The sequence below is a fragment of the Panicum hallii genome, chromosome 9 (genome assembly GCF_002211085.1).
Source record: "Panicum hallii strain FIL2 chromosome 9, PHallii_v3.1, whole genome shotgun sequence".
Lineage (NCBI taxonomy): Eukaryota > Viridiplantae > Streptophyta > Magnoliopsida > Poales > Poaceae > Panicum > Panicum hallii.
Window position 1 is genome coordinate 774558 of NC_038050.1, and position 27906 is coordinate 802463.

At 52.3% G+C, this 27906-nt stretch overlaps 3 protein-coding genes across 7 annotated transcripts; all 3 read left to right on the forward strand.

Annotated features, from left to right (window-relative positions):
• Positions 1-284: 284 nt before the first annotated feature.
• On the forward strand, positions 285-8936 carry LOC112875791 (probable acyl-activating enzyme 16, chloroplastic). The gene is made up of 18 exons (XM_025939764.1): positions 285-737; positions 1589-1780; positions 2140-2254; positions 2732-2819; positions 3755-3966; positions 4678-4796; positions 5075-5224; positions 5600-5667; positions 6048-6153; positions 6349-6507; positions 6641-6694; positions 6769-6849; positions 6954-7091; positions 7503-7662; positions 7864-7943; positions 8160-8299; positions 8582-8639; positions 8710-8936. Exons 1-18 carry the CDS (start codon positions 300-302, stop codon positions 8800-8802), a joined length of 2451 nt encoding a protein of 816 aa, XP_025795549.1. The 5' UTR covers positions 285-299; the 3' UTR covers positions 8803-8936.
• A 218-nt stretch (positions 8937-9154) lies between these two features.
• Positions 9155-12427, forward strand: LOC112875792 (golgin subfamily A member 6-like protein 7). Of its 2 annotated transcripts, XM_025939766.1 has the most exons (6): positions 9155-10042; positions 10479-11097; positions 11197-11413; positions 11494-11559; positions 11644-11745; positions 11829-12427. In XM_025939766.1, the coding sequence occupies exons 1-6, from the start codon at positions 9850-9852 to the stop codon at positions 12258-12260; spliced, it is 1629 nt and encodes a 542-aa protein (XP_025795551.1). In that variant the 5' UTR covers positions 9155-9849; the 3' UTR covers positions 12261-12427. The 2 variants fall into 2 exon arrangements, with proteins under 2 accessions (XP_025795551.1, XP_025795550.1); XM_025939765.1 differs by having other exon boundaries at positions 11494-11745.
• A 13495-nt stretch (positions 12428-25922) lies between these two features.
• Positions 25923-27883, forward strand: LOC112875062 (pirin-like protein). Of its 4 annotated transcripts, XM_025938751.1 has the most exons (6): positions 26113-26242; positions 26336-26483; positions 26590-26639; positions 26769-26836; positions 26939-27105; positions 27200-27686. In XM_025938751.1, the coding sequence occupies exons 1-6, from the start codon at positions 26113-26115 to the stop codon at positions 27684-27686; spliced, it is 1050 nt and encodes a 349-aa protein (XP_025794536.1). The 4 variants fall into 4 exon arrangements, with proteins under 4 accessions (XP_025794534.1, XP_025794533.1, XP_025794535.1 ...); XM_025938749.1 differs by having other exon boundaries at positions 25923-26242; positions 26769-27105; XM_025938750.1 differs by having other exon boundaries at positions 25933-26483.
• Positions 27884-27906: the final 23 nt, after the last annotated feature.

Consider the following 27906-nt stretch of genomic DNA (forward strand, 5'->3'; position numbering starts at 1 on the left):
GATCAACACCAACATTTCCATTTTCAAGCTCCTCCGCCCCGGCAGCCTTCTGCCGTTCCTAGGGCCATAGGAAAGAAATTCTTCACCGGAAGAGCTCGCTGCCGGCAATCCGCAGAACCATACTCTACCTTTGGGCTTTGGCAAACCTGAATTCTTGTTCATCCAAAGATGTCGACACTAGCGTCTAACAATTCGATCATGTTCATTCAACTCCGACAACTCCATCTTATCTTTCAAGCATTGTGAGTTGTGACGCAGAAGATGGAAGCGTCCAATCGGCCGCGGGCGCTCTCGCCTCGATGCCTCCCCGTCCTGACGAAGCGCACGAGGCCGAGGCAGCACCACGCGACACGGCGGCCACTGAGACACGGAGAAACCTCGACCTCACCAGATATAGAGCTGGGAAGGCAACCATCGAGATCAGCCGCAGCACAGCGGAGGAGCGCTCGTTGGCGTGCGTCACGCAACAGACACACATCACTCTCCCGGAGTCCAGGCTCCGCTGCTCTCTGGACTCTGCAGGAGTCTTCGTCGGGGGTCTAATCGCCGGCGCGATGCTCGCTGCTTCGTCCGGCCAGATGGCCGGGCTCTGCTTCCCGCGCCGCTCGCACTCTCCGCTCCTGCTCCCTCGGCGCCCCGCCGCGCTGCTCCCCCGCCGCTCCGCCGCCACGCCTCGCGGCGGCCTGCCCCGGTGCGCGGCAGCTGCCTCTCCGCCGCCCCCGTCCGCCGACTCCGCGGTCAGTCCTTGCACGCGCGCTCTCCACCCTGTCTGTTTCCCGGTGATTCCGTCCCCTTGCTGTTCCTACTCCTCGTCGTGCTCCGCGTTGAGGCGGGACAAAACGCCCGTGCTCGTTACCATTTCGTCGGAATTCCTCCGACTCCGGCGAGCCGGGGAGGCTGCGGCGATCCGCGATCCCAACGGCGCCGCTTTGTTGCTATAAATGCCGGGCGCCCGAGGTTCAGTCTCCCCGGTGGGGGCGATCCCTACCTGGCAGTGGTAGTGGTACCATCCCTTTTATGCCTCCGGGGTCAGCAACCGGCGCTTTGGTTACGGAGGAGCCACTTACTTTCGGTCCACCTTTAATCGCATGCAGCTTTCCGTACACTAGGTGCTGAGTTCATTATCCAAATTTGCTGTGCGAGTGTGATCGAGCTAGGCAGTATCACCCATGTCAATTATGGGGGGCAGATGAGGTGGTACAGCCGTTCCTGTCATCCTGATCCTTGGTTAGCTGGGCCACTTTGATGTCTAGATTCTCTTTTAGCTTTGTGGGAGTCTTGATTATTATTTGGAACCTTTTGATCTGTAGATTCCTGTTTAGCCCTGTGAGAAGCTTGATTTTGTTACAGGCATGCCATCGTGGATTTGTTCCCACTGTTCTACATGGAATGGAATCATGAAATTGTTGGTACATGCGTCAAATTGTGAAACTGTGGGAGTTTTCAAGTATTCTGCAGCAAAATAGTAATGCTGTGAAGCATGAGTAGTATATTTTATGGATTATTACTGCATGTGCATTATTGAGTTCCTGCTAAAATTATAAGATGTTTAACCTGAAAGTTGCATTAATCCACTTCTACTTTGCAGCTTGAACATCCACTTCGTAGAAAGTGCTCTCCTCTACTTGAGAGTGTTCTATTACCTGGCGGAAGTGACTTGAGTGTGCATGAATGGAAGGCAGTTCCAGATATCTGGAGGACAGCGGCAGAAAAATATCCTGACCTCGTAGCTGTAATAGATCCTTATCATGAACCGCCGACTGAATGGACATATACACAGGTACATCTCTGGCTCCAATATGAATCATTGATTCTTGATAATCTAGGAATAAAATGAGGAAATCAACGGATATGGGCATTCAGAAATGTTTTTGTTCTTCCATTACTGAAAAGGAAAAGATAAGAAAAGCCATTATGAATATTTAGAACAAGCATCCCCTAAAGTTATCTGCATGATTTCAGTTTAGATGCATGCAAACAGTAACAATAACGAATACTGCTCTATTTGAGTTACACCTTCTCATCACCTATACATTATTCATCTTCCCTATCACATTTAGAATACACGATCGCATTTATTTCAGAGCTTTAGTGGCCACAGATGTATGGTATCTAATTGCTAATTTATGTTCTTATCAGCTTGAACAAGAAATATTGGATTTTTCTCAAGGTCTAAGAGCCATTGGCGTTGCTCCAGATGAAAAGCTAGCTCTTTTTGCTGACAACTCATGTCGGTGGTTAGTTGCAGATCAAGGTAACATACCCTTTTTGTTTTGAGATACACATTGTGATCCCAAGGCTGTCATTCCCTTTTATTGTTTCTTTCCTGGTGATAGTTTTGTGGTTATTTATCCTTTATGATATTTGCTGCCGGAGCGCTAGAAGGTTAGCATTACTGTAGTTGCATTTCGAGTTTATGTGAATTCTGTTTCTTCCGAAACAAACATGCCATGGTTGAAGCTCCCACATAGCTGTTGTAGCTATGACATCTACTCTACTGTTACAGATACTAGTCCACAACTATCAGGTTGGGCTTGATTTTTCAAATAGATAAAGATGTGCTCTAAGGCTATAAAACACAATGCTATCTACACTTTTATGAATTTATCTGCTTAATTATGTGCTTATCATATTTAGTCAGTTATCTAGATGGTTTCATGTAACTATTGTCCAATACATGGGCAGCTTCATTCATCATTGATGATTTTCACTAACAACATATGATATACAGGAATCATGGCTACTGGTGCAATCAATGTTGTTAGAGGAACAAGATCTTCCGATGAAGAATTGTTTCAAATATACACTCATTCAGAAAGGTGAGTTTTATTGAGTTGTTTTTTAACGTAAATTTCAAATTAAACCATTTATTGGACTTTTACATAGTTGATATCATATAGGGTTAGAGGCTTAGAGACGTAGGAATTCCAGACTTACATGACATTAAATGAAGTTCTGGCCCTTATCTACTTCAACCCAGATGGTTTTACGAGACTTCAACCCACAAATTCGCTTGTAGCAGTTATAAATGGAAAGCTCTATAAATGACCATTCCTTTCAAAATGCCTTACTGAGTTCTTCCATTGATTCTACTTCATGTAATATTGCGGTGGGAACTTAGATATTTTTAGGGGACATGCAACTCTAGGTGCAAGTTTGACGCTCTCCCTCCCTCCATCTACATAAGAACTGGATGAGCTACATCACCCTTAGCAATAGGGATGGAGTTGGGTGGGTGGGTTTGGGGGGGGGGGGGGGTGTTCAAATAGTCCACCTTCTCCCTCTTAGTGAAAAACGTGCTCAAGCACGGTCACAAAAAAAAAATAGTGCACCTTTTATATTAGACCTTTTTCAGCATGCAACTCTGCTTGCCTTTTGGTATCTATGGTAGGAAAAATATTTGCAATGGGCTATTATTATGGTATACTTGATCACCAGAAATTCGATTACAAGAAATACATATGCCATATATGAATTCACTGGATTGTTTTGTCTTCAACTTTACAATGGAACACATTATCACCGGTTGCTTGCTGAATCAAAATATCAATGTCTTTATATAATATAGACATGCGAGTGAAGCACATTCCTTCATCAAACTTGATAATTTTTTTATCATAATGAACTCTGGAAACATAGACAGAGAGATGACATACTAGGAGTGGTTTATGATTCTGCATAATAATACTCAGTACATATATATTTCTTTTACTTTCATGTCGTGATTATGAACTTATTGTTTTTCCCATCACAGCATTGCACTTGTTGTGGACAGTCCTCAATTCTTTAACCGGCTTGCAGAATCTTTCATATCAAGGATTAATGCAAGATTCATTGTGCTACTTTGGGGAGACAAATCATGCATAGATAGCAAAGCTGTGAAGGATATACCACTTTATGACTACAAGGATATGACTAAACTTGGTCGGGAGAGTCGTAATGCTCTGGTTCTTTCTGGCCACCAAGGTAACTTTGTGTGATATCATAATTGAAAATCATCTGATTGCGCAGTTTCTTTAAGAATTGTGGTTCTTGACTTTTGTCAACATGTTCTTAGGTCATTTGGCTATTTCTAGAGGTAAAGGACAACTAATTCCTAAGATATGCTGTCCTGCAATATTCTCGTTATATTTGATGGCATCACACCTCATAACATAAGCATCCCATACTGTACTAATTACAGCTGCTGTGTAATATTTTCGATGCATTTTCCTTTTCAGATCTCTGATTTAATGCTTGACTTGATCATTTAGTCATATCAAGAGCTTAAAAATTAACTTCTTTTCTGCGCCAATCCAAGCTGATTCTTACTAAGCAGCATTCATTTGAAATATGTTGATTTAAAGAAGAGCACCTACATAACTTCTTTCTTGTTTGTTTTGAATTTAGAACAATATAAGTGAAAAACCTCACCTATCTTTTAGTTCTTCAGAAATTTCTTCTTCAATGAAATAATACTGCTGTATCATGCAATCGATTGAATTACATTCTTCATAATTTCTTTCTTTTCTTCAATGATACTGCTATATCATGCAGTAAACGATTATGCCTGTACAAATTTGGCAATGCATGAAAAGTGCATGCTCTATACTTTCTGGTAGTCAATCTGCACCCCATATACAGCTGCTTTTACACAACTATGGGCTAGACTATGAATTGTTGTTTCGCATCTGTCAGGTCAGCAAGAAGTCTTCGAAACTATTACTTCAGAAGATGTGGCAACACTTATATATACTAGTGGAACAAGTGGCACACCGAAAGGTGTAATGCTGACCCACCGAAATCTCTTGCATCAGGTAAAGACAAACTCTCAATTTTAACCACAATCGTTAAGTGATGATATGCTGCCTTGTGTAATAGGCACTATTTTGTTTCCTTATCTCGATGTGATTTCCTAATCGGCTAATCCTTATGATATCAGCATAGGCAGTTATGCTTAATATTATGTTTTCCCTGGATTTCCTATAAACATAAATATTCAAGTGCCCTGTAAAAGAATTCCAACCAAACTGCTTAGGTTTTGTGTTTGATATATTCCTTGTTTATACATGTTTTATGCTGATATGTTCTACAGATAAAGAATTTGTGGGACGTTGTACCAGCAGAACCTGGTGATAGGTTCCTAAGCATGCTTCCACCATGGCATGCTTATGAGCGTGCTTGTGAGTACTTCATCTTCACTTACGGAATCCAGCAAGTTTACACTAACGTCAAGTACCTGAAGGTATAGTTTTTCCATACTCCAACATAAATTACCGTGCTATAGTTAATCTTTGCATTAAGCGCTTTATAATGTTATTAAGGACGATTACTATAGTTAGCTTCCATCAAATCACCTGTTATTATTGTTAATGAGAAATTCATGCGATCTTATACTATATTTGTGTGCTCAGATGCATGACTAATGCTATAATATTCTTCATCAGCTTACTAAAAGCTGCAAAATGAGTCAGATCTTGTATTGGCATGCAGCAGTCTGCAGAACTCCATTCTGCACTTCTATCTGTGTTGTTGTTTACTAGTTTTATTGTCTATCTGTTGCAGAAGAATCTGAAGTTCCTTAGGGCATTTTGACATCTTCTTCTATCTTCTTTGATAGGAAGATTTGCAGCGTTACCAACCTCACTATATTATATCGGTACCGCTGGTCTATGAAACTTTGTACAGGTTTGTTTTTCTACTTCGCCATTCTCTCTTTTTTTATCCGATGCTTTATAATCTGTCTGGACACACTTGCGAAAACATATCTCTTTATGAGATTATTAAAATTATCAATCTATAGAACAAAAAAATAATGGTCCAGTCATCTTGGAACTGTGAAAACTCAAGAGCGTCAATAAAATAGAATGACGGGAGTGTAAAAAAAATGCTTATGTAGAATATTCTACTGGAAATGGTTGGTCATTAGTAGGGACATTCAGTTCACTAATGCAGTAGTGCCCACAATGTTGCTATATGTAGGTAGCAGTTTAGGGCATTATTTTTTTAGGATTGAACGGTTGTAAGTCCTTTGTCCATTTCCTAATTTTCCTCTTCACTTTGTACAGTTCCATTCATAGTCAGATTTCTTCCAGTTCAGCTGCTCGAAAAATCATTGCTCTTTCACTAATCAAGATAAGCTTACTATATATGGAGGCCAAGAAGATCTATGAGGTCTGGATACCAAGTTGGCATATGCCACTTCGTTTACTTAGCTGCAAGGAAATTGCTTTCAAGATGTTATTTTTTGTTTATCTCATTCTTTAGTAACGATATGATCAAGAAGTCCTGTTCTCTTTAATTTCTGCTTGTGGCCTCTTTCTCCACCTGACTTAATTTTCTTTTCCTATTTTTTCACCCATTGGATAGGGAACAGTTTTATCAAACAATCCTGTTCAACCATCATTCATTGTCTATATGGGCAAGTGGATATGGGCAAGATTTCTTGCCACATTTTTGTGGCCTTTGCATAATCTGGCAAAGATACTAGTCTACAAGAAAATTCATTCAGCAATCGGGATTTCAAAGGTACATTATTTTTTAAACATTCCTCTTTCTGTATTACCTTGATGATCCTTGTGGTTTTGAGTGTAATTTAGCTTCCTTAACTCATATCTTAAAACTACTCAATAAATCATGGGGTTTCTGTGATAACTTGCAGGCTGGTATTAGTGGTGGTGGAAGTCTTCCGATGCATGTCGATAAATTTTTTGAGGTAGAGAGTTGTCACTGAACTTCTTAATTAAATGTTAAAATGTTGATACCTCCATTGATGTTTTGCTCTTTCAGGCCATTGGCATTAAAGTACAAAACGGCTATGGCCTAACTGAGACTTCTCCTGTTGTAGCTGCTAGAAGACCATTCTGCAATGTAAGACAAGGAAAACACTTATTTTTATTCATGAAATGGACACAGTCATACATATCGTTTCCTATCTATAAAGTAATAACATGAGTAATTTATGCCACTTGAAGGTTCTCGGCACAGTTGGCCCCCCAGTAAAACATACTGAAATCAAGGTTTTTGACATAGAGACTGGTGATGTGCTTCCAGATGGTTCAAAGGGGATTGTGAAAATTAAAGGACCACAAGTTATGAAGGGATACTATAAGGTTTTATTTCCTTGCTTTACTGATAAAAATCAATTGCCAAATATAAATCAGATTGATACAAATTTGTTGGGTCAAAGTAACACTTCCTTTAGGCATTTAGGTAGAAATGAACTGATCATTTCTTTCATAAAAATTAATTGGCTATTCGTGGAGCAACCTAATATCTAATATCTTTGATAGATATTTGACAAAAAGGAGTTGCAATATTTTTATAGGTTCATCTGTTGTACTTAATATATTAATCATTCTGTATGGTGTCACTGGATACAGCCAAAAGAGAAATGGACATTAAGAAGCAAGCTATCTAAATCTTACAATCCATTTAAAGCCCCATGTGAAAAATAATATTATTCAAATCTTATTCAACTTTTTCTTGAACTGGTTTCTCTCATAATTTTTTGTTTGTTGTAGAACCCATCTGCTACCAATGAAGCTTTGGATCAAGAGGGTTGGTTCAACACCGGAGATATAGGTTGGATTGCACCTCGCCATGCTATAGGGCCGAGTCGGAAGTGTGGAGGGATGCTTGTTCTTGAAGGGCGTGCAAAGGATACAATAGTTCTCTCTACAGGTTCAGATTATAATATGCTTCCTTTTTTTTTCTTTTCAGCATGTAAACCAAGTATTGCACGCATGTAATTTTGGTCATACTTATTTATGATTTAGTACGAGAATACTTCTACCTCTTCAATGTTGCACACTTGAGCATCATGATTTCTTGTCATTGGTGACCATGTAACTTTTGACTGTAACTTGACTATTACATGTGCAGGTGAAAATGTTGAACCTTCTGAGATCGAGGAAGCAGCTAGCAGGAGTAACTTGATTCATCAGATAGTTGTGATCGGCCAGGTAAGGAATATACCCTGTTACCAAAACAGTTTGCGATACAGCTAGGGAATGTAATTATCATAAACTATGCAATGTTATTGCTATTGCATTGCACTTGTATTTATCAAAATTCTCTCTCGAACTTTTGTTGTGACAAGATTATATTTGGATACTGCTACGGTAAATAGATAAGTAACCTTTGTAGTTATGAAATTCCTTCATTTGTTCTCTGCATAGGATCAACGGCGTCTTGGTGCCATAGTTGTTCCCAATAATGAAGTTCTGGCAGAAGCAAAAAGGAAGTCCCTCGTTGATGAGAATGGCGAAGTAGCGAAAGATAAGGTCATGAACATGCTATATGATGAGCTGAGAACCTGGTAAGAGTTGCCTGATCTGTTGTTGTTTCTCTCATTCTGCTGCCCTCTTCTTGCTGTTGGGAATCTTAAAACATGGGTGAACAGAATTGAAAAAGTGGTACATGCAATTCTGTTGGTTTGATCTGGAGATAGTTACAGCCGTACATGGGTTTTTGTGATGATGCCATACTTTGTGTGCACGTGACACTATTTCGTGATAATAATTTGATGTATGATTCGAGTATTTGGCGCCTATGAGTTAAATCAGAGGAGGCATTGAATTATTTTGCCAATAAATTTCAGGACCGCACATTGCTCTTTCCGCATCGGCCCTATCATGATTGTCGACGAACCATTTACAGTAAGTTTTCACTCATATTTATACTCAAGAAGTTATCTTGCTTGCAAGCTTGACATTATTTTCTGTTCAGATTGACAATGGACTGATGACACCCACCATGAAAATAAGACGGGACAAAGTGACAGCAAAATACCAGGGAGAGATCGAAGCGTTGTTCAAGTGAGATATGGAGTGTGAGTGCAGACAGCAGCTGCAATAAGAAATTGAGAGGATATATAGAGAACGATGATGCGTCTATCTGATTGAAACAAGGCTGTTGCATTTAATAAATAAATATATATACTCAGTCGAGATGCAGTGACGGCACCGGCGGTCAGGTTGGAGGGCCGGCGGTGCCAGCAGGCGCTGCGACATTGACAAAGACGGCCGCATGGAACAGCCCGCGGAGCAGCTCCCGGCAACAGCTGCCACCCCGCCGCCGCAGCTGTCGGCTGGCCCGAGCTGTAGCCGCCGTCTTCATCATCAGCCTCCCGGTTCGTGCTCATCATCGTCTGGTTCTGGTGCTCCCCGGCGGATACGGCAGTGCTCGCCTCGCCGTTGGCCACCGCCGCCGGCTTCTTCTGCTTCTTGTTGCGCTCCTTCCGCGTCCTCTTGTCCTTGCGTTCTTGCTTTGCAGCGGCGCCGCTTACCCCGCTGCTCTCCGGCTCGCCGCTTGCCGCGGCCTGCTGCTTGTCCCTTGCCTTCCCGTCGTCAAGTCTCTGCCTGGCCGCCGCTGTCGCCGGGGTCGTTGTTGGACAGGAGAGCCCACATGTTGGCGCTGGGCTTGATGCCGCCGCCTCCCGCCATCTCGCCGCCGGTCGTCGATCCGTACTCTGTATAAAATCTGCGTGAGGAGGTTGTTGGAAATTGGAACCGAATACGGCCGGCCGGGCAACGATGAGCATACGTAACACAGACACGACGGTTTTGGTTTACTGGAACTGGAACCCGACTCGGGGGAGGGCGTAACGTGAGGCGATCGATAAGGCAAGCGAACCGGCGGCCCCTCCAATCCGAGCCGGACGCCATATAAAACGCGCCGCCCCTCCACCATCGACGAACCAAACCAGCCCACCGATCGATCTCTGATCAGCGCCGCCTTCTCCGCAGAAGCATCGCCGCGGGGAACCAACCCAGCCCACCGATCGATCTCCGATCAGCGCCGCCTAGCTTCTCAGCAGAAGCATGGCCGCACCGAGGGTTTAGCCGGTAGGGCGGCGAGGGTTTAGCGATGGCCACCTACAACTTCGGTCTGCTGGAGCTCGCGGACGGTGAGTCCGGGGAGGCCGCGGTCTCCGTCGTCATCGGCAAGAAGAAGTCCGAGGCCGCCGCCACCAAGCTCGCTGACGTCGCCGATCCCGCCGAGCCGGCCGCCTACGACAAGCCCAAGTACTCCTACTTCACCAAGCTACAACACGACAATGGTACGCAACGATCCCCCTCTCTATCGTCCAATCCCCTTAATCTTATATATCGGGGTTAGAATTAGATGATCGCTCGCGCTGGCTGGCTTGTTGGTTGATGCGATCTTGCATATTCTGATTGGATTGTTCTGATGTAGCTAGAGAAGTGTAGATCCGTTTTTCAATTTCTTATATGTTCGATCCGTTTGTCAACCTGTGTTAGGTGTCACTATTATCTGATTATCTAGGATTCTTCTATATAGTATCGTATTCACGTGATGCATTCTTGCTGTGTTCGTATCGATTGACATACTCAGCTGCCTTTATGCCACTGGTTGGTAGATCGATTTTGTTATGTTAATCTTAATCTTGTGCGACTATTGAGTTATGCTATGTATAGTTTTTAATGTGCGCTTTGATTCAAGTCTGATCTCGCCACGCCCTTGTTGGATGCCAGGTGTAAGAAAGTGTCAGCAAGAGCTGAAAAGGTTGCGAGAGGTTCTAATAAAACTAAGGGAGGAGGAAATAAAACTAAAGGAAAAAGAAGGGAACGAAGGTCATATCAAGGAGTTGTTCGAGGAGCAAAGGAGATTGAGGCAGGAGCAGAGAAAACTGAGGATGGATGAAGCTATATTGGTGCCTCAAAGAAAAGCTTTCTACGAGGAGCATTGCATTCCTTTGGAGGAGGATGAGAGGATGAAATCCGGCAGTTCTGATTTTGCCAATGCAGATTCTGGTAGCAATTATGATGAGATTAGTGGCAATGCATACAACAATAATAATGTCAGTAACTGTGGGAGCAACGATCAAGTGTGTGATAGCGGTGAGCACTACTCATATGGATATGACGAGAGGCAGGTTGAGAGAGGTCATGACAACTACAACAACGGTGAGAGGCAAGGGAACCGTCAGGGCCAGCCCAGGATGAAGAAGGTGTACATGCGTAAGGTGAAGACGTCATCTGATGCTGGAACAGAGGCTGAGGAAAAAGCTGAAGAGAATGTGGTGTCTGCTAAAGCGACAGAACAGAAGGAGGCTAATGCTGATAATGCTTCTGAATCAAACAAATCTGCTGGGTAAGTTCTAATATCGTGTTGTATAAATTCTATATATATCTCCTTACGTAGATGTAATATTTTTGATCTGAAATTTATCATTGTTGTGCTTTATTGCAGGGGTGCTGCTCAGGATGGTTCTAACAACCAACAAGGTGCCGCCGCTGGAGAAAGAAAACTTATTCGAAAGGAGAGGCTTAACGGCTCTAAGAAGAGGAAGAAGAAAAATGCTAAGAAAATCATGGGCAATGAGTCAGAAAAGGTGAAGAAGCAAGATTCTGAGGTAGATGGTTCAAAGAAACAGGCTGACAAGCAACCATTAGAAGAAGAGAAAAAGGTAATACCTCGTTAAATAGCCATGCAATTTCATTCAGTTCTTGCTTGTCCAGTGTTTGCTGACCTTCAAAATTTGATCAGACCCTTGCTGAGTATGAGAGGATGCGCGAGGAGAAAAAGAAGTCCTCGGAGGTCCCAAAAACTGAGGTGAGGAAGATTACTGCTGAAGAATTTAAGGATCTGCAGATGTTGGAGAAAAAGAAGCTAGATGATGAGAAAACTGTCATGAAGGCAGAAAAGGCTCAGCCCATAGTTAAGGAGGCTAGCAAGAAGAAAGGAACAGTTGAGGCAGAGGGAAAGGAGGCTACTACAAAGGATGCCAAACCTAAGAAGGTATAAAGATTTTCTTCAAATATTATAATTCAGTGCCAACTTAATATATTGTACGGAATCTAATCTTTAATAACTATTTTCAGGTTGCCGTCCCCCACCAAAATCTTGGGTTCAGGCCGCCAAAACGTGTATCCTATGATCAGAAAGCTGCCGTCCAAAATGGCGATGGTGCGTCAACATATGCCTACAATGGCGGAAGCAACGGCGCTCCAAGGGACGACTATTCTGGTCCTGGACGTCGCGACGGGTACAACAGGGGCAACGACGGACACGGCTACGACGGGTACCAAGGCAATGGTAGGTACCGTCAACAACATCAGCAGGGCGGGCAGCAGCAGAGACGTCCAGCCGATGAAAGGTACTACGGGGAGCACCGCAATTCTGCGCCGCTTCTGGACGTCGAGAACATGTCCAAATTCCCCGCGGTACCTGTAGCCTCCTCGGCTCAATCTGCGGCGCTGGCCTCTGCATCCGCACCAGCCCTAGCTGAGGCCTCTGCTCCGACTTCGACGTAACTCTTCTGATTAGTTTTTTTAAAAAAAGATTAGGTTAGAGATGGAGAGATGAACACGAGGAAAGCCTCGTGAAATTTGTAACGGATGCTTTTCTATTTCATTGAGTTGTTTCGGTAAATTTTATTTCTGTTGATTTAAATTTAATCGATTTGATATGTCTTTCTAAAGCATTTTTTCTTTCAGTAAATTCCGTTCTTATTCGTTTACTTTATGGGATTTGTTGTATCTTTCGAAAGCTGCTATGCTGTTGGAATATTATTTGCTTTGTGATGCATGTGCCGGTAAGAAATATAGGGCGCGTGACAAGTGAAAATTATTCCAATTCCTTTGAATTGCTAATCCTGTCGCATGATCCGTTGCAATGCTACTTCAATTAGCAAAAGTGCTCCTTTCAAAAATAAAAGATGCAAAAGTATTAGCGTGAAAGTTTGTAACTGATGCTTTCCGTTGTTTCAGCAGCTTTCGTTTTTGTGATTTGATTCGAGCGATTTGATCTCTCTCGGAAGCAGCAATATGGGATATGTCGGTACATACGAACAGGGATACCTTCTGCTAGGGTGTCCAGGCCTTTAACGTCTCGCAATCCGTGATATCCCCCTCGCCTTCTGGGTGACGTGGCATACGGCCCGGGCCTGACAGCTGGGACCATGGTCTCCGAACCCTCCCCGTGCTCTTCCAGGTCCGGGGCCTCCGCGTGCCTAGGGAGGCTGGCGAGCTCTCGGGTAGCTCCCGCGGACCCGGACTCCCCAGGGAGGTCCGGGACCGCCACGTGTGATGGCCGGACCATCACAGACCTGGCCGCTCCAACCGGCCCGGGGGGCCCGGACCCCCTTCCCCCGGGAAAGGGGTCCGGTGCCACCACGTGCCGCCCCCGCGGTGGGAGCGGGGCTGGCCTGCCACGCGCCCGTTGCCGAGGGCCCTTCGTGGGTCTTCAGTCCACCTACCGGCTTTTATTGCGGTAGCTGGGCCGGGTGCGCCCAAGTCAAAAAGCATGGCGTGCCACTGACACACAGGGCAGGTAGGCTAACACCACGGTAAGCCCACCTGTTTCCGAGGCGGCGCGTCGTGTCACCGTATACTGTGCGCAGGCGGCGTACAGCCCCGTCACAGCGCCGCGCACGGCGTGATGATGGCCCGTAAGGCTGATATCAGTAGTCTTGTTATCAGCCCGTGTAAAATCCCAGCTGTTCCCTCGTGGAGTGAGCCGGTCTGCTATTTTCAAAATGCAAACGCTACTGAGGAGTGGGCCGGTCTGCTATTTTCAAAATGCAAGATCCGAAAGCAAGCCTGCTGATATCAGCCTAACAGGAGAGCCGAGGCGTAAGCTGCCACAGTACACGCGAAGGCAACGGCGCAGCGGGTCAGCGCTGCTCCTTCGCCTGACAGGTTCCCACCCAACAGTGGTAACACAGCTCCACTGTTGGGTAACACTGACAGCGATCACTATGTCACTATGCAAGACAAGGCTGCACACGGCCATATCCTGGCTGTAGATACGCACATCAACTTCTCGATAGAGAAGACTACGGAGAGGAGTTGGAGATGAAGATCTCCATATCTCTCATAGAACAGGCTCCTGTTGGCCGGGTCCACCTGTCGGGGCCCCGCACAGGGTAAGCACATCCCTTGGACTATAAAAGGGAGAGTGCACTCGTTAGAGGACAAGATCCAGACTAAGGTTCACAGGGCTCACAGACAGGCTTCTACAACCAATACAACTTCTAAGTCGACGTAGGGTATTACGCTCCGGCGGCCCGAACCACTCTAAATCCTTGTGCCTTTCCTGCGTTCATCCGCACGTCGATCGAGCGCTCCTAAGTCTCCTCCAAACCCATCCTTAACTAGGATTAGGCGGGTGCATTCCGCCACCCGGCTGGAGATTTCCTCCGACATTTGGCGCGCCAGGTAGGGGGTTTAGGTTTGGTTTGCGCTCGGTCGACCCTCAAGACCGCAATGGCGCAGGAAGATGGTCACCACGACCTCTAGTTGGGCGAGGAAGTGGCGTCCACGACGCCACACGTTTCCCGTCGTCCAACGTCTAGAGTGGCGCGGGTAGCACCGCAGCGTGTTGCGGCGCGGGCTTCCGTGGCCCAATCGGTGCCCGCACCAAATGGGCCGCTCATGGCAGCCAGGGAGTTGCTTTGCAACCCCCCTGGTGAAGCGGCCTCGCCCGACGCCCAGAGGCAATGGCGTGACGACGTCGACCACCTCCTCAACCTGGCACAGACTTCCCCATGTTCAGCGGGGGGGGGGTCTGCCTCCAGACAACGCCGTCGTCAGGGCGGCGCATCCGGTTTTGTGCACTCACCATCAATGAGGAGTGCACGAACCGAGGACCTCCGGGCGGAGCTCAACCGCAGACGTGCGGGAGAGGACGCCCGTGTCTCCATCGAGCGGGCGCGTGGTCGCCGGCTCAGTATTGAGGGTCGCGACCTCGATGCCGAATTCGCTGCGGTGGTTCCGGCCCCGCAGGGACCTGTCCAGGCGCCGGTGTCCGGGGTGGGCTGCGCCGCGCTCGCAGATCACCTTCGCGCCGTCGCCTGGCCGTCCAAGTTTCGGCCACACCTGCCGGAAAAGTATGATGGATCCTCTAACCCGTCAGAATTCCTGCAGGTCTACATCACCGCCATCACGGCGGCTGGAGGTAACGACGCCATCATGGCAAATTACTTTCATGTAGCCTTGACCGGGCCAGCCCGGACCTGGCTCATGAACCTTACTCCGGGATCCATCCGATCCTGGGGGGAGCTGTGCGTACAGTTCACGGCAAACTTTGCCAGTGCGTATCAGCACCACGGTGTGGAGGCCCGTGAGGCAGCAACCCGGAGAAACCCTCCGGGCCTTCATCTCCCGCTTCACCAAGGTACGTGGAACGATTCCGCGTATCTCCAACGCGTCTATTATCACGGCTTTCCAACAAGGGGTCCGGTGATGAGAAGATGCTGGAGAAGTTGACGACCCACCAGGTGGAAACCGCCACCACCTTGTTCGCTTTGGCGGACAAATGCGCCAGGGCAGCAGAAGGCCGTGCATGGCACTCTGCAACCCAGACAGGTCCCGCTCAGACGAGTGGGCCCAGTGTCGCTGCCCCTGACAGCGGCAAGAAGAAGAACAAGAAGAGCCGTGGCTTCAATAAGTCACGGGTCGGGGGTCCGGCCGTTGCTGCAGCAACTACCGGGGGCCAGAACCCCCGCGGCAAGCGCCCACGGCAACAGCGCACCGACCCCGGGTCGTGCCCTGTTCACCCTGGGGCTCGCCACAGCACCACCGAATGCTGCGAGATCCAGAAGCTCGCGGAGCGCCTCAGCAAGAGGCACGACCAAGCCTCAAGGGAAGGCTCCTCCCCTCTGCGGTGGTTCGGCAAAGAGAAGGTCTCCGACGCCGATGCGACTGCGGCGGAGAGGGAGTTGGGGTATCAAACCCCCAACAAGACCTCAAGGGTCTCTTCCACCAGTCCGACTCCGAGTCCGGTGGTGACGAGCGCCGCAAGAAGCTGTACGTCATGTACGGCGGCAGTTCGGAGCTCGTCTCCCGGCGGGACGTCAAGACCCTTCGCCGAGAAGTCCTCTCGGTGAAGCCGGCGACGCTAAAGGCGGCGCCACACCAGCAGTGGAAGAACACCACCATCTCCTTCGGGCCGTCGGATTGCCCAGAGAACATAGCGCGCGCAGGTGTGCTGCTGCTTGTCACGGCACCCACCATCTCCAACGTCCACCTCCACCACATGCTGATCGACGGAGGTGGAGGCCTCAGCGTCATTAGCTATGCGGCGTTCAAACACCTGCAGATCCCGGAGTCCAAGCTGACTCCTTCGCGCCCATTCTCCGGAATGGGCCCGAACCCGGTGTACCCGGTAGGGACCATCACCCTACCGGTTACATTTAGGACGGAGGACAACTTCCATACCGAGAACGTGCAGTTCGAGGTGGCGGAGGTTAACCTCCCCTTCAACGCCATCATTGGCAGACCGGCCCTGTACCGGTTCATGGCCATTGCCCATTACGGGTACTTGGTCCTGAAGATGCCTTCTCCGGCAGGCGTCCTTAGCGTCCAGAGCGACCGGACCGCCGCCGTCGTGGCGGTCGAGAAGCTCCATGCGCTGGCAACAGGGCTTGCCCCTGCAGCTGGCGCCCAGGGGTCCGACCCCTCCACCTTGCGTGCCAAGGCTCTGGCCAGGGTGCCCAAGGTCCGTCCGTCCGACACGGACGATGTACCCGTGAAGACCGTCCAGGTCAGAGCGGAGACCTCCCAGACCACCCGCATCGAGGGGAATCTGGGAGAGAAATAGGAAAGCGCGCTCATCGCCTTCCTCTGGGCAAATGTCGACGTGTTCGCCTGGGAACCATCATAGATGCCCGGGATCCTTAGGGAGGTGATTGAGCATCATCTGAAGATCCACCCCGACGCCAGGCCGGTCCGGCAGAAGCCACGCAAGCAGTCCATCGAGCGGCAAAACTTCATCCGTGAAGAGGTCCGCAAGCTGCTACAGGCTGGCTTCGTTGAGGAGGTCTACCACCCAGTGTGGTTGGCCAACCCAGTCGTGGTCCCGAAGGCTAATGGGAAGCTTAATAAGGCATGTCCAAAAGACCCATATCCACTTCCACGTATAGACCAGATTGTAGACTCCACCTTCGGGTGTGATTTGCTGTCTTTCATAGATGCCTATTCTGGTTTTCACCAAATCAAAATGGCTGAGAATGATAGGAAGCATACAGTTTTTATAACAGTGGATGGTTTTTATTGTTATATAGTAATGCCTTATGGATTGCTTAATGCTCTACCCACCTTTGCTCGTGCAATGAACATCACTTTAGGTGATTTGGTTAGAGAAATAGTTGAGGTGTATGTTGATGACGTCGTTGTCAAGACTAGAGAATCAAATTCCCTCCTAGAAAACTTAGCTCAAGTTTTCGACAAGTTACGAGCGATCCCCACCAAGCTTAATCCCGAGAAATGCGTCTTCGGCGTGTCGGCGGGAAAGCTCCTTGGCTTTCTGGTCTCCCACCGGGGGATCGAGGCCAACCCGGATAAGGTCCGGGCGATCGAGGCAATGAGACCCCCCGCGCGCCTCAAGGATGTCCAGAGGTTGACGGGGTCTCTTGCAGCTCTCAGCCGCTTCATCTCGAAGCTGGCGGAAAGGGCACTACCCTTCTTCAAACTGATGAGGGGGTCCGGTCCATTCACATGGACTGAAGAAGCAGAACGTGCCTTCCAAGAGATGAAGCAGTACCTCATCTCTTTGCCGGTCCTGGTCGCTCCGGACCCAGGTGAGACATTGTTTCTTTATCTTGCAGCGACGGCTGAAGTGATCAGCATGGTGCTGGTCACTGAGAGGTCCGTGCATCTCCCGTAGGGGCCCCCCGCGGACCCTCCTGCAGGAGGCGGAGGTCCGGCCTCCACCACTCCAGCAACCGGCCCTACTTCGGAGGGTCCGGCCGGGTCCCGACCCGGACAGGCACCAAGCAACCTGGGGTCCGACGGGACCCCAGTTCAAGCAGAAGGATCCAGTCCGGCTGGCAGAGTCAGGACCGTTCAGAAGCCGGTCTACTACGTGAATGAGGTCCTTCACGAGGCAAAAGCCAGGTATCTTGAGACGCATAAGCTCCTTTATGCTATACTCGTTGCGTCCAGAAAACTCCGCCACTACTTTCAGGCCCATAAGATTGTGGTGGTCACCTCCTACCCATTGAGGGCAATCCTCCACAATTCCAACACCACAGGCAACATCGCCAAATGGGCAGCTGAGCTCGCTGGATTCCAGCTCGACTTCCAGCCACGCCATGCTGTTAAGAGTCAGGTCCTTGCTGACTTCGTCGCGGAGTGGACACCAGCGCCAAGCGTCCCTGGGGGTCCGGGAGATGGTTCGGACCCCCCACGTCAGGAGGTCAGGGCTCCGGTGTTCACCGGACCTCACTGGACACTCTTCTTCGATGGGTCTGCCCGCAGCAGGAGAGCGGGGGCTGGCGTGGTCCTCATCAACCCATGTGGCGAGCAGTTGAAGTACATGGTGCACCTCGACTTTGAGGCCACCAACAACATAGCGGAGTATGAGGCCTTGATCTTTAGACTCACGGCGGCTCTGTCCCTGGGGGTCCAGGAGCTCCTGGTCAAAGGGGACTCCCAACTCGTCATCAGGCAAGTCCGGAGGGAATGTTGTTGTAACAATCCCCAGCTTGCAGCCTACCTCATTCACGTGAAGAGGCTGGAGAAGGAGTTCGATGTGCTGGAACTGCAACATGTTCCACGCGAGGGCAACTTAGCAGCTGATGCACTCTCCGCGAGCTCATCGACTCAGGCACCCGTGCCCGAGGGCGTCTTCCAGAGATGTCTGCTGAAGCCCTCCGCCCAGCCTGCCGACCTGCGCGAAGGGGGTCGGACTAGCACCTCGAAGCTAGTGGTCCCGGCGGCGCTCCATCCGTGGAGCCCGCCAAGGGTTGTGTGCTCCCTCGAGGGTTCCGAAGACCTCAGGGAGCCATGCCCAAATTCTCAGGAAGGTCCCGATGCATGGATCTGTAAGGTCCGGGACTACCTGAAAAATAATTTCTTTCCTGAAGACCAAACATCTGCTGAGCGCATAGTCCGGATGGCTAAGCGATACACAGTGGTAGAAGGGGATCTCTACCGCCGTGGTGCCAGCGGCATCCTCATGCGGTGCATTACCCAGGATGAGGGCCGCGACTTGCTCGCGGAGATCCATGGAGACGAGTGCGGAAGCCATTTTTCATCCCGCACGCTGGTCGGTAAAGCCTTCCGGCATGGCTTTATTGGCCGACAGCGCTCCAGGATGCAGCTGAGTTGGTAAGGTCCTGCAAAGCGTGTCAGTTCCATGCAAAGCAGATACACACTCCAGCTCAGGCGCTGCAGATGATTCCTCCCTCTTGGCCCTTTGCCGTGTGGGGGTTGGATAACTTGGGACCTTTTCCTAGGGCCGTCGGCGGGTACCGGTACCTCTATGTCGCCATTGACAAATTCACCAAGTGGCCGGAAGCAACTCCAGTGGTCAACATCACCAAGGCGTCAGCAACCGCTTTCCTCAAGTCGATCGTGTGCCGGTTCGGGGTTCCGAACCGGGTCATCACTGACAATGGAACTCAGTTCACAAGCCAGTACTTTCAAGAGTACTGTGAGGATATTGGCATCCAGCTCTGTTTTGCCTCAGTGACGCATCCCAGGAGCAATGGCCAAGTCAAGTGGGCTAATGTTGAGATCCTCAGAGGACTCAAGATCCGGACCTACTGTGATCTTGAGAAACATGGCGCAAGGTGGATTGATGAGCTTCCGAGTGTGCTGTGGGGAAACCGGACCACACCCTGCCGGGCAACAGGGGAAACCCCTTTCTTCTTGGTCTACGGGGCCGAAGCGTGCCTTCCTCCGGAGATCACCATGGGCTCTCTATGAGTCCAAGCTTTTGATGAGGACTTGCAGGAACAGCAGCGTCGCCAAGACGTGGACCTCGTCGACAAGCGCAGATGGCGAGCAGCAGTTCGAAACGCACGGTACAACCAAGCGCTCCGACGCTATCACCAACGGTTCGTGTGTAGTAGGGAGCTCCGGGTCGGGGACCTAGTCTTGAGGCAGATCCTGAACCGAGAGGGCCTCCACAAGCTCTCCCCTAGCTGGGAGGGGCCCTTCAGGGTGACAAAGGTATGCCGACCCGGATCTGTTCGCCTGGCTACGGAGGAAGGCATGCAACTACCCAATCCATGGAACATTGAGCACCTCCGTAAGTTCTATCCCTAGGACCTAGTTGAGAGGAAAATTTTCCTTTGTAATTGGTAGCATCAACGTGCGGACCAGGGCGGTGGAGGTCCGCCCTCGTAAACCCGGCCCCTGGCGTACATCGCACAACTCTTCTGTACCAATTCATTAAGGAAAAATTTGTTTCTCAGTGTGTCCTTGAAGTTTATACGATTCTATTTTTCTTTGTTTCTTGCTACGCTAACCCCCCACGTGGCCTCTCGCGTCTTTCTCGTGCCCAAGGCCTTTCTTAAGTTGCTGCGCTACGTCTCTGCACCGGGACCTCCGTCTCGCAGGAGAAAAGGAACCGGACACCCGGGAATCGATTTCAGGGAGACGTGCTCGTTCTTTGCTGGGGTCCAGGGTCGTGTAGCCGTTTAGCCTGGTTCCGTACCCTAAGCCTGCATGCCCTGCCCCCCTAGAGCGAGTATCATCGTACCTCCAACCATGGACCCAGGGGCCGGGACCCCTTTAATCCCCGAACCTAGGCCCTGGTGCTCTGACTCGCTACGCAACTTAGGAGTCCTTCGCTCGCTAGTCCAAGACCTCGTGGGGACGTCTACTAAACGTTGATCCTAAGTCATGTGCAGGACCTCAGTTCTATGGCAGCTAGTCCCGATCTATCGCGACTACCTCCCAGGGGCCCACGGGACCTCAGTGTGCTTGAGAACACTTTACAGATTGATAACCAGGAAAACAGCTAAGTTTTTCGCAAAAAATTAGATGCACGAAATACTTAAATGCATTACTGATAATGTGCACAACATCACAAAGTTATCTTACATAACAAAAGTTATATTACAAAAGAAACAACAAAAAGATACTAGAACTACTGTCCGGCGGCACCCCCACTCTCTACAGGTTCGGGGCGGCGTCGAATGCGTGCCATGACCATGTCGGCCGCCTCCTGGACTCCTTCTTGCGCGGCGGCTGCCGTTGCCCGGAGAGGTCCGACCAGCACAGGGGTCAGTTGGATGGCGGGGTCGTGGCTACGAAAGCTGGTGAGGATGTATTCCGCCATCCCCTGAGCAACTGCACGCCCTTCCGTCTCCAGGAGGTCCTGTATGCTGGCCTCCACGTCCCGCAGCCGCTCGGCGGTGGAGTTCAGCACCTGGAGGGCGGCGCCAAGTGGAGATGGAGCCTCCGTCACCCAGATGGGGTTAGCTCCGAGTGCATCCTGCAGAGGGTTCACCGCACCGACCCATCTTGTGATATGGTCGATGCTGGCGCTCCGCTCCTCCAGGAGCTCCTCCACCTTGGTTTCCCTCTCCTGGAGGGCCGCCTCACGCTCCTGGAGCCTCCGGGACCCGGCTGCCAACTCCTCCTCCACGGCCTCTTCCCGCTTCTGGAGCTCCTGGAGCCGGGCCACCTCCTCTGCTTCGCGGGCGGCCAGCCATTCTTCTTTCTTCGCTGCGGCTGCCGCCAGTTCTGCAAGGACGGTCTCTTGCGCCTTGACCGCTGCCGCCGCCCTCTTGGCCTGGTCGGCCAGCTCCAGGGCGGTCTGCTCCCTGTCTGCTGCCGCCAGCACCTTCTCCTCCGCCGCGATCTCCCGCTCGAGGGCTTGCGCTTCCCGCCGCGTGGCCGCTCTCTCCCGTTGGAATGCTGCCGCCTCCCGGTTGCGAGCCTGCTGCAGCTGCTCCTGCAGGAGCTCGCGCTCTAGCACGAGCTTGGCGCGCTCATCGGCGTAGCGGGCGGAGACGGACTTGATGCGGTCCCCTAGGCGGTGCTCCCAGTCGGAGAGCCGGAGATGCTCCGCCTCCAGCTTCTCCCATTCCCGGCGAATGCCAGCCTCCAACTCCTTCTGAGCCTGCTGGCATTTGGCAAAGAGCCGGGGGAGAGGGATCTCCGCTGTGCTCGGGAGGAGGCGCCTTCCCAGCACCACCTCCGGTTCCTCCTCCTCCGCTGGTGGGGCGGCGGTGCTGGCGACCTCAGTGACCTCCGGTGCCGCTGTCTCCGCCGCCTCCGCTGCCTCCAGCGCTGCAGCCTCCGCCATAGCAGCGGCCCCCTCTGGTGCTGGCTCAGCTGTAGGGGGCCCGGCCTCGACGCTCGGTGCTGCTGCCGGTGCCTCGGTCGCTGCAGCGGGTCTGGCGGCCTCCTCCTGGGGGCGGCTTCGGGTCATGGCGGTGTGGTGGCCTCCGGCTCCGGACCCCTAGGTCCGGAGGCTTCTGGAGCTGTCCCAGGCGGGGGTCCTGCTGGAGTCGACGCCGAAGATTCCGGCGCTGGCTGGGGGCCGGATCCCCCGATTGGTGCCTCTGAAGATTGGGGCCTGCCGTATCACCGATATGGTTAAGGCCTAGAAGTTAAGAGGGATAATGAAAAAACTCTGAGAAGGCTACTTACGCGAAGTCATACCACTCCCATCTGCCCCGGGCGGCTGGGGGGACTTTCTTCCCCGCCGAGGACCCCCCGGACCTTAGGCGGGTGTCCCCGGCCACCGGTGCTTCTGGCGGCGGCAATGGGGTCTGTGGCCTGGGCTCGGGCGGTGGTGGTGGCGTCGCCGGTCGTCGTGTCGGCGGTGGTGGTGGAGGAGTCTGCTGCCTCGGAGGAGGCCATCGCGCCTCCTCCGATCTCCTCTCCGGCTACTGGTGTTGCGGCGGAGGTGGTGGAGCTCCGCTCTGCTCTTCCGCCCCCGCCGTCTTCTGGCGCTTGGGCGCCGGCTCCCCGACCAAGGAGCCATCGCCACGCTGGAGCCTCCGGGACTTGCTCCCTTCGGCTTGGCTGCTCTGCGCGGGTGCCGCTCCCTGAGCCTCGTCGCTCCTTTGGGCCGGGGCAGCACCCGCATTGTCCTTGTGCCGGTGCTCCGGCACCGGCACCTTCTCTTTCCCTTTCCCGCCGGGGGCCGGACCTCCGGGTCTTGGCTCCCCGGGACCTTCGCTGGTACGTTGCTGGCGGTCCGGTGTGGCGCCAGGGATCTGGAGCCCGCGGTTGGGGTCGCCTCCCAGTTGCCGGACCGCCAGGCCACCCTCGTCCAGGGTCGGCATCGACGCCAGGACTGACGCCCGCAGCGCCTGGTCCTCGCACAGGGCCTTCACCCCGCTCGGGAGGACCAGAGACTCCGGGCTGAATGCGTCACCGGTCATCCCCCTGATCGCGACCTCCAGCTCCGCTCTGGTGAAGTCGGCCCCGGGTCCGCGCGCGATCCTGCAGCAATCATTTAGCCATGTGTACATGTAGGCCATCCGGGTCCGCTACTACAGGGGGGCGATCCGCCGCTTCAAGAAGTCGCCCAGCACTATCATGGATGTCAGGCCGCTCCGTTGGAGATTCTTTACCCGATCAAGGACCGGGCCGAGCTCCTTCGGTATCGTCGGCTTGGCCTTCCAAGTGCTCCGGTCGCTCTGGGGTCCGTCGGTTGGCAGCTCCAGGCGGTCGTGGGGGTCGGCCTCCGCAATGACCCAGCCTTCACGCCAGTCCTCCCACTTTGAGCTGGAGAAGGCGGGAATGTAGGAGCTCGCCATCCCGTGCCGAAGCTGGAAGTAGTACGCGCCGACCTCGCGCCTGCTCCTCCCGATCCCGACCAAGGCATAGATATGCCTGAAGATGGTGGTGCAGGGGCGCACCCCCACGAACATCTCCATGAAATGGGCGAAGACCGCCACGAGAAGGATGGAGTGGGGGTGAGATGGTGAAGTTGGAGGCCGAACTCCTCCAGGAGCAGAAGGAAGAAGGAGGAGAACGGAGGGACCAACCCGCACATGGCGTACGAGTTGAAGAGAATGAACTCCCCCGCGGCAAGGTCGCGGAGGGGGATCTTGCCGGCCCTGATCTTCTTGGCGTTTGCCGGCGAGGTCCATCCCACCAGGCGGCGCACCAGGTCCAGTTGGGCCTGGGTCTAGAAGCGACGCGGGAAAGGAAGTGAAGACATGGCGATGGCGGTGAAATCGCTAAGGATGGATCGCAAAGGAGCAGGGAAGAGAAGGAAGCCGAGCGCAAGGAAGCTGATCGCAAGGAAGGTTGTGAAGACGAAGGGGCGCTACAGCGTCTGTTGATGGTAAGAGCAAAAAGGTAGCCGTTCCATTCGGCGCCTACCTTTTATGCAAAAGGTTGTTGCCCTCTTGCGCTCCGCGACGACCAAGGAGAAGTCGAACAGTTGCTTGCACCAGGCCCCCTCCTCTCACACCCAATGACCGGTGGGCCCGGGCCCGCCAGTCAAAGGCGTGACCGCTGGAGGAATGGGAGAAGGGTGGAATCCGAACCGCCCGAGCCGCGGGGCGGGCTCGAATAAGACAAGAATCTGAACCGCCTAACGCGCATGGCGCGGGCGGGGGACGGGCCCCTCGGGGATCCCGCTTTGAGGGAAAGGACATCCATGCCCTTCCCCGGCGGGAACAAGCTGTCCACCCGGCGCAATGCTGGGATCTGGCCCCACCTGCGGGTTCATCCCTCACCCGAGGTGGGCCCGGGGGCCTCTGTCGGTACATACGAACAGGGGTACCTCCTGCTAGGGTGTTCAGGCCTTTAGCGTCTCACAATCCGTGATCTCCCCCTCGCCTTCTGGGTGACGTGGCATACGGTCCGGGCCTGACAGCTGGGACCATGGTCTCCGAACCCTCCTCGTGCTCTTCCAGGTCCGGGGCCTCCGCGTGCCCAGGGAGGCTGGAGAGCTCTCGGGTAGCTCCCGCAGACCCGGACTCCCCAGGAAGGTCCGGGCCCGCCACGTGTGATGGCTGGACCATCACAGACCTGGCCGCTCCAACCGGCCCCGGGGGCCCGGACCCCCTTCCCCCGGGAAAGGGGTCCGGTGCCACCACGTGCCGCCCCCGCGGTGGGAGCGGGGCTGGCCCTACCACGTGCCCGTTGCCGGGGGCCCTTCGTGGGTCTTCAGTCCACTTACCGGCTTTTAATGCGGTAGCTGGGCCGGGTGCGCCTAAGTCAAAAAGTATGGCCTGCCACTGACACACGGGGCAGGTAGGCTGACACCACGGTAAGCCCGCCTGTTTCCGAGGCGGCGCGTCGTGTCACCGTATACTGTGCGCAGGCGGCGTACAGCCCCGTCACAGCGCCGCACACGGCGTGATGATGGCCCGTAACAGGAGAGCCGAGGCGTGCGCTGCCACAGTGCACGCGGAGGCAACGACGCAGCGGGTCAGCGCTGCTCCTTCGCCTGACAGGTTCTCACCCAACGGTGGTAACACAGCTCCACTGTTGGGTAACACTGACGGCGGTCACGATGCAAGACAAGGCTGCACACGGCCATATCCTGGCTATAGATACGCACATCAACTTCTCGATAGAGAAGACTACGGAGAGGAGCTGGAGATGAAGATCTGCATATCTCTCATAGAACAGACTCCTGTTGGCCGGGTCCACCTGTCGGGGCCCCGCACAGGGTAAGCACATCCCTTGGACTATAAAAGGAAGAGTGCACTCGTTAGAGGACAAGATCCAGACTAAGATTCACAGGGCTCACAGACAGGCTTCTACAACCAATACAACTTCTAAGTCGACGTAGGGTATTACGCTCCGGCGGCCCGAACCACTCTAAATCCTTGTGCCTTTCCTGCGTTCATCCGCACGTCGATCGAGCGCTCCTAAGTCTCCTCCAAACCCATCCTTAACTAGGATTAGGCGGGTGCATTCCGCCACCCGGCTAGAGATTTCCTCCGACAGGGTGGCACATGGGAAAGTCGGATTAGGTAAATGGGAAAGTCGGATTACGTGGAGGGCCCCTTTAATGAATTATCTAATCCTGTCGCATGTTTATTTGGACTTAGCAGTTTTATGAAAAGGTTCGCTAGTTGATTAGGATAATGAATGCGGTGACGTGACGGTGATGTGCAGGATTGCATAGCGCTGACGGGAGCGTGACGCCGGCGTTGGCATGACGCCGAGGGTGCGCAAGCACGTCGTGTGCATTGGCACGACGCAGCCGCGTCCCCCCAACCCAGCCAGCCCACCCCAGCCGGCAGCCGCAATGGAAAGAAGCACCAGCAACCACGGGTGGCTGCCGCAGCCGAGCCGGTCAACCCCGAACTCTCCTTCGATCTTTTTTTAATTTTTATAATCCGCGCCGCAGCGGAAGCCATGGTGATCGTGGTCAAACCCGGCAAAGGTATTTCTAGTGCCCTCCCATCCCGTGATCCCATCCCTCAAACCCACGCGCAAGTGTTTCACGATGACGACGACGATGATGAGGCTGAGGCAGCACCTGGCCTCCCCTATTTATACCTCCGCCATCGCCAGGATCGGCAACAGAGCCCACCACCACCGCCTCCCCATCGCGCCACCGCAAAAGCTGCGAACAAGTACTGCTACCCAGAACAAGCTCCTGCTCCTCCTGATTGTCCTGCTAGTCTGCTTCTTGTTCTTCTTGATCCCGACCGTCTTGTTGCCCCCAGCCCGGACCATGTCGTCGTCGTCCTCCTCTGCCTCGGACGCCGCCGCCGCTTCGGCGCCGTTCGAGAAGCCCAGGGCCGTGGTCAAGAAGCTCCTCGCCGAGTCGCAGCCCGAGGGACAGGGCGCCACCGTCCGGAGGAGCATCGGCAGGTATCCCCCCGGTTCCGGGGATCCCGATTTCCTTTCCTTGTGCAATTCTGCAGTTCAGCTAGCTGATCCTGATCGGGCGTTGACTTTCCCTCGCCTCTTTGCGCAGGCATGAGCTCAGGAACCTGGACCCCTTCCTCATGCTCGACGAGTTCTCAGGTAGGAGGATTACTAGCTCCTTTCCGCTCACCCGCCTAAAATTCCAATCTTTCTTTTTTATGCTCAAAGCAAATGGTCCAGATTTTCACCTTGTCTGCAACTAACTGTTCTCTGAATCTCTGCTTGCAGTCTCCAAGCCCGCCGGGTTCCCCGACCATCCCCACAGAGGATTCGAGACCGTCACCTACATGCTCGAGGTGCGTCCACTCTACTCCTCAACCCTTTGCTTACCTGCCGCGTTCTGCCCCCGCGAGCTGTTCGCTCAAATGTCCGCTTCTGCGCTGTTGGTCGGGTTGCAGGGCGCCTTCACCCACCAGGACTTTGCAGGCCACAAGGGCACCATCAGGACTGGGGATGTCCAGTGGATGACTGCCGGGCGAGGCATCGTGCACTCGGAGATGCCGGCGGGAGACGGGGTGCAGAAGGGCCTGCAGCTCTGGATCAACCTCTCCTCCAAGGACAAGATGTACGTACTACGATTGCCATTAGCAGCTTGTTGACATTTTGGTTGCAAGTGCTCATTGTTGTTGGGAATGGGTGGTGATTTTGCCTGCCTGCAGGATCGAGCCCCGGTACCAGGAGCTCCAGAGCAAGGACATCAGCCGCGCCGAGAAGGACGGCGTGGAGGTCCGGATCATCGCCGGCGAGGCCTTCGGCGTGCGCTCCCCGGTGTACACGCGCACCCCGACCATGTACATGGACTTCACCATGCCGCCGGGGTCGGAGCTCCATCAGCCCGTCCCGGAGGGCTGGAACGCCTTCGTGTACATCATCGACGGCGAGGGCGTGTTCGGGCGGGAGAAGTCGGCCGCCGTCGGCGCGCACCACTGCCTCGTGCTGGGCCCCGGCGACGGGCTGAGCGTGTGGAACAGGTCCGGCGCGCCGCTGCGGTTCGCGCTGGTGGGCGGGCAGCCGCTGGGCGAGCCGGTGGTGCAGCACGGGCCCTTCGTCATGAACTCGCGCGCCGAGATCCAGCAGGCCATGGAGGACTACTACTACGGCAAGAACGGCTTCGAGAGGGCCAGCCAGTGGACATCCTCCGCATGAAACTTGGATGGGACAGAGTAGACCATCAGCTGATAATCTCTCTGATCTTGATAATTATTTTTTCTCCTTACTGTATTGTAGAAAGGATGTGTTTTTGTTATTTGTATGGTGATTGTAATAACTAATAAGCAGGTTGGCAAATTTATAGTCTTGATAAACCCTGATTTCTTTCAATGGATTTAATTCGTTCATTTGAATTGTTGTCTGCATCATAATCAAG

Excerpts from the sequence above, each read along its gene's own strand:
- LOC112875791 (XM_025939764.1), top strand. The coding sequence starts at position 300 with ATGCCTCCCCGTCCTGACGAAGCGCACGAGGCCGAGGCAGCACCACGC. Across the intron at positions 738-1,588 it reads CCCCGTCCGCCGACTCCGCG|CTTGAACATCCACTTCGTAG; the intron begins GTCAGTCCTTGC and ends TCTACTTTGCAG. Across the intron at positions 1,781-2,139 it reads CTGAATGGACATATACACAG|CTTGAACAAGAAATATTGGA; the intron begins GTACATCTCTGG and ends TGTTCTTATCAG.
- LOC112875062 (XM_025938748.1), top strand. The coding sequence starts at position 26,113 with ATGACGACGACGATGATGAGGCTGAGGCAGCACCTGGCCTCCCCTATT. Across the intron at positions 26,640-26,768 it reads CATGCTCGACGAGTTCTCAG|TCTCCAAGCCCGCCGGGTTC; the intron begins GTAGGAGGATTA and ends CTCTGCTTGCAG. Across the intron at positions 27,106-27,199 it reads CTCTCCTCCAAGGACAAGAT|GATCGAGCCCCGGTACCAGG; the intron begins GTACGTACTACG and ends GCCTGCCTGCAG.
- LOC112875792 (XM_025939765.1), top strand. The coding sequence starts at position 9,850 with ATGGCCACCTACAACTTCGGTCTGCTGGAGCTCGCGGACGGTGAGTCC. Across the intron at positions 10,043-10,478 it reads CAAGCTACAACACGACAATG|GTGTAAGAAAGTGTCAGCAA; the intron begins GTACGCAACGAT and ends GTTGGATGCCAG. Across the intron at positions 11,414-11,493 it reads CATTAGAAGAAGAGAAAAAG|ACCCTTGCTGAGTATGAGAG; the intron begins GTAATACCTCGT and ends AAATTTGATCAG.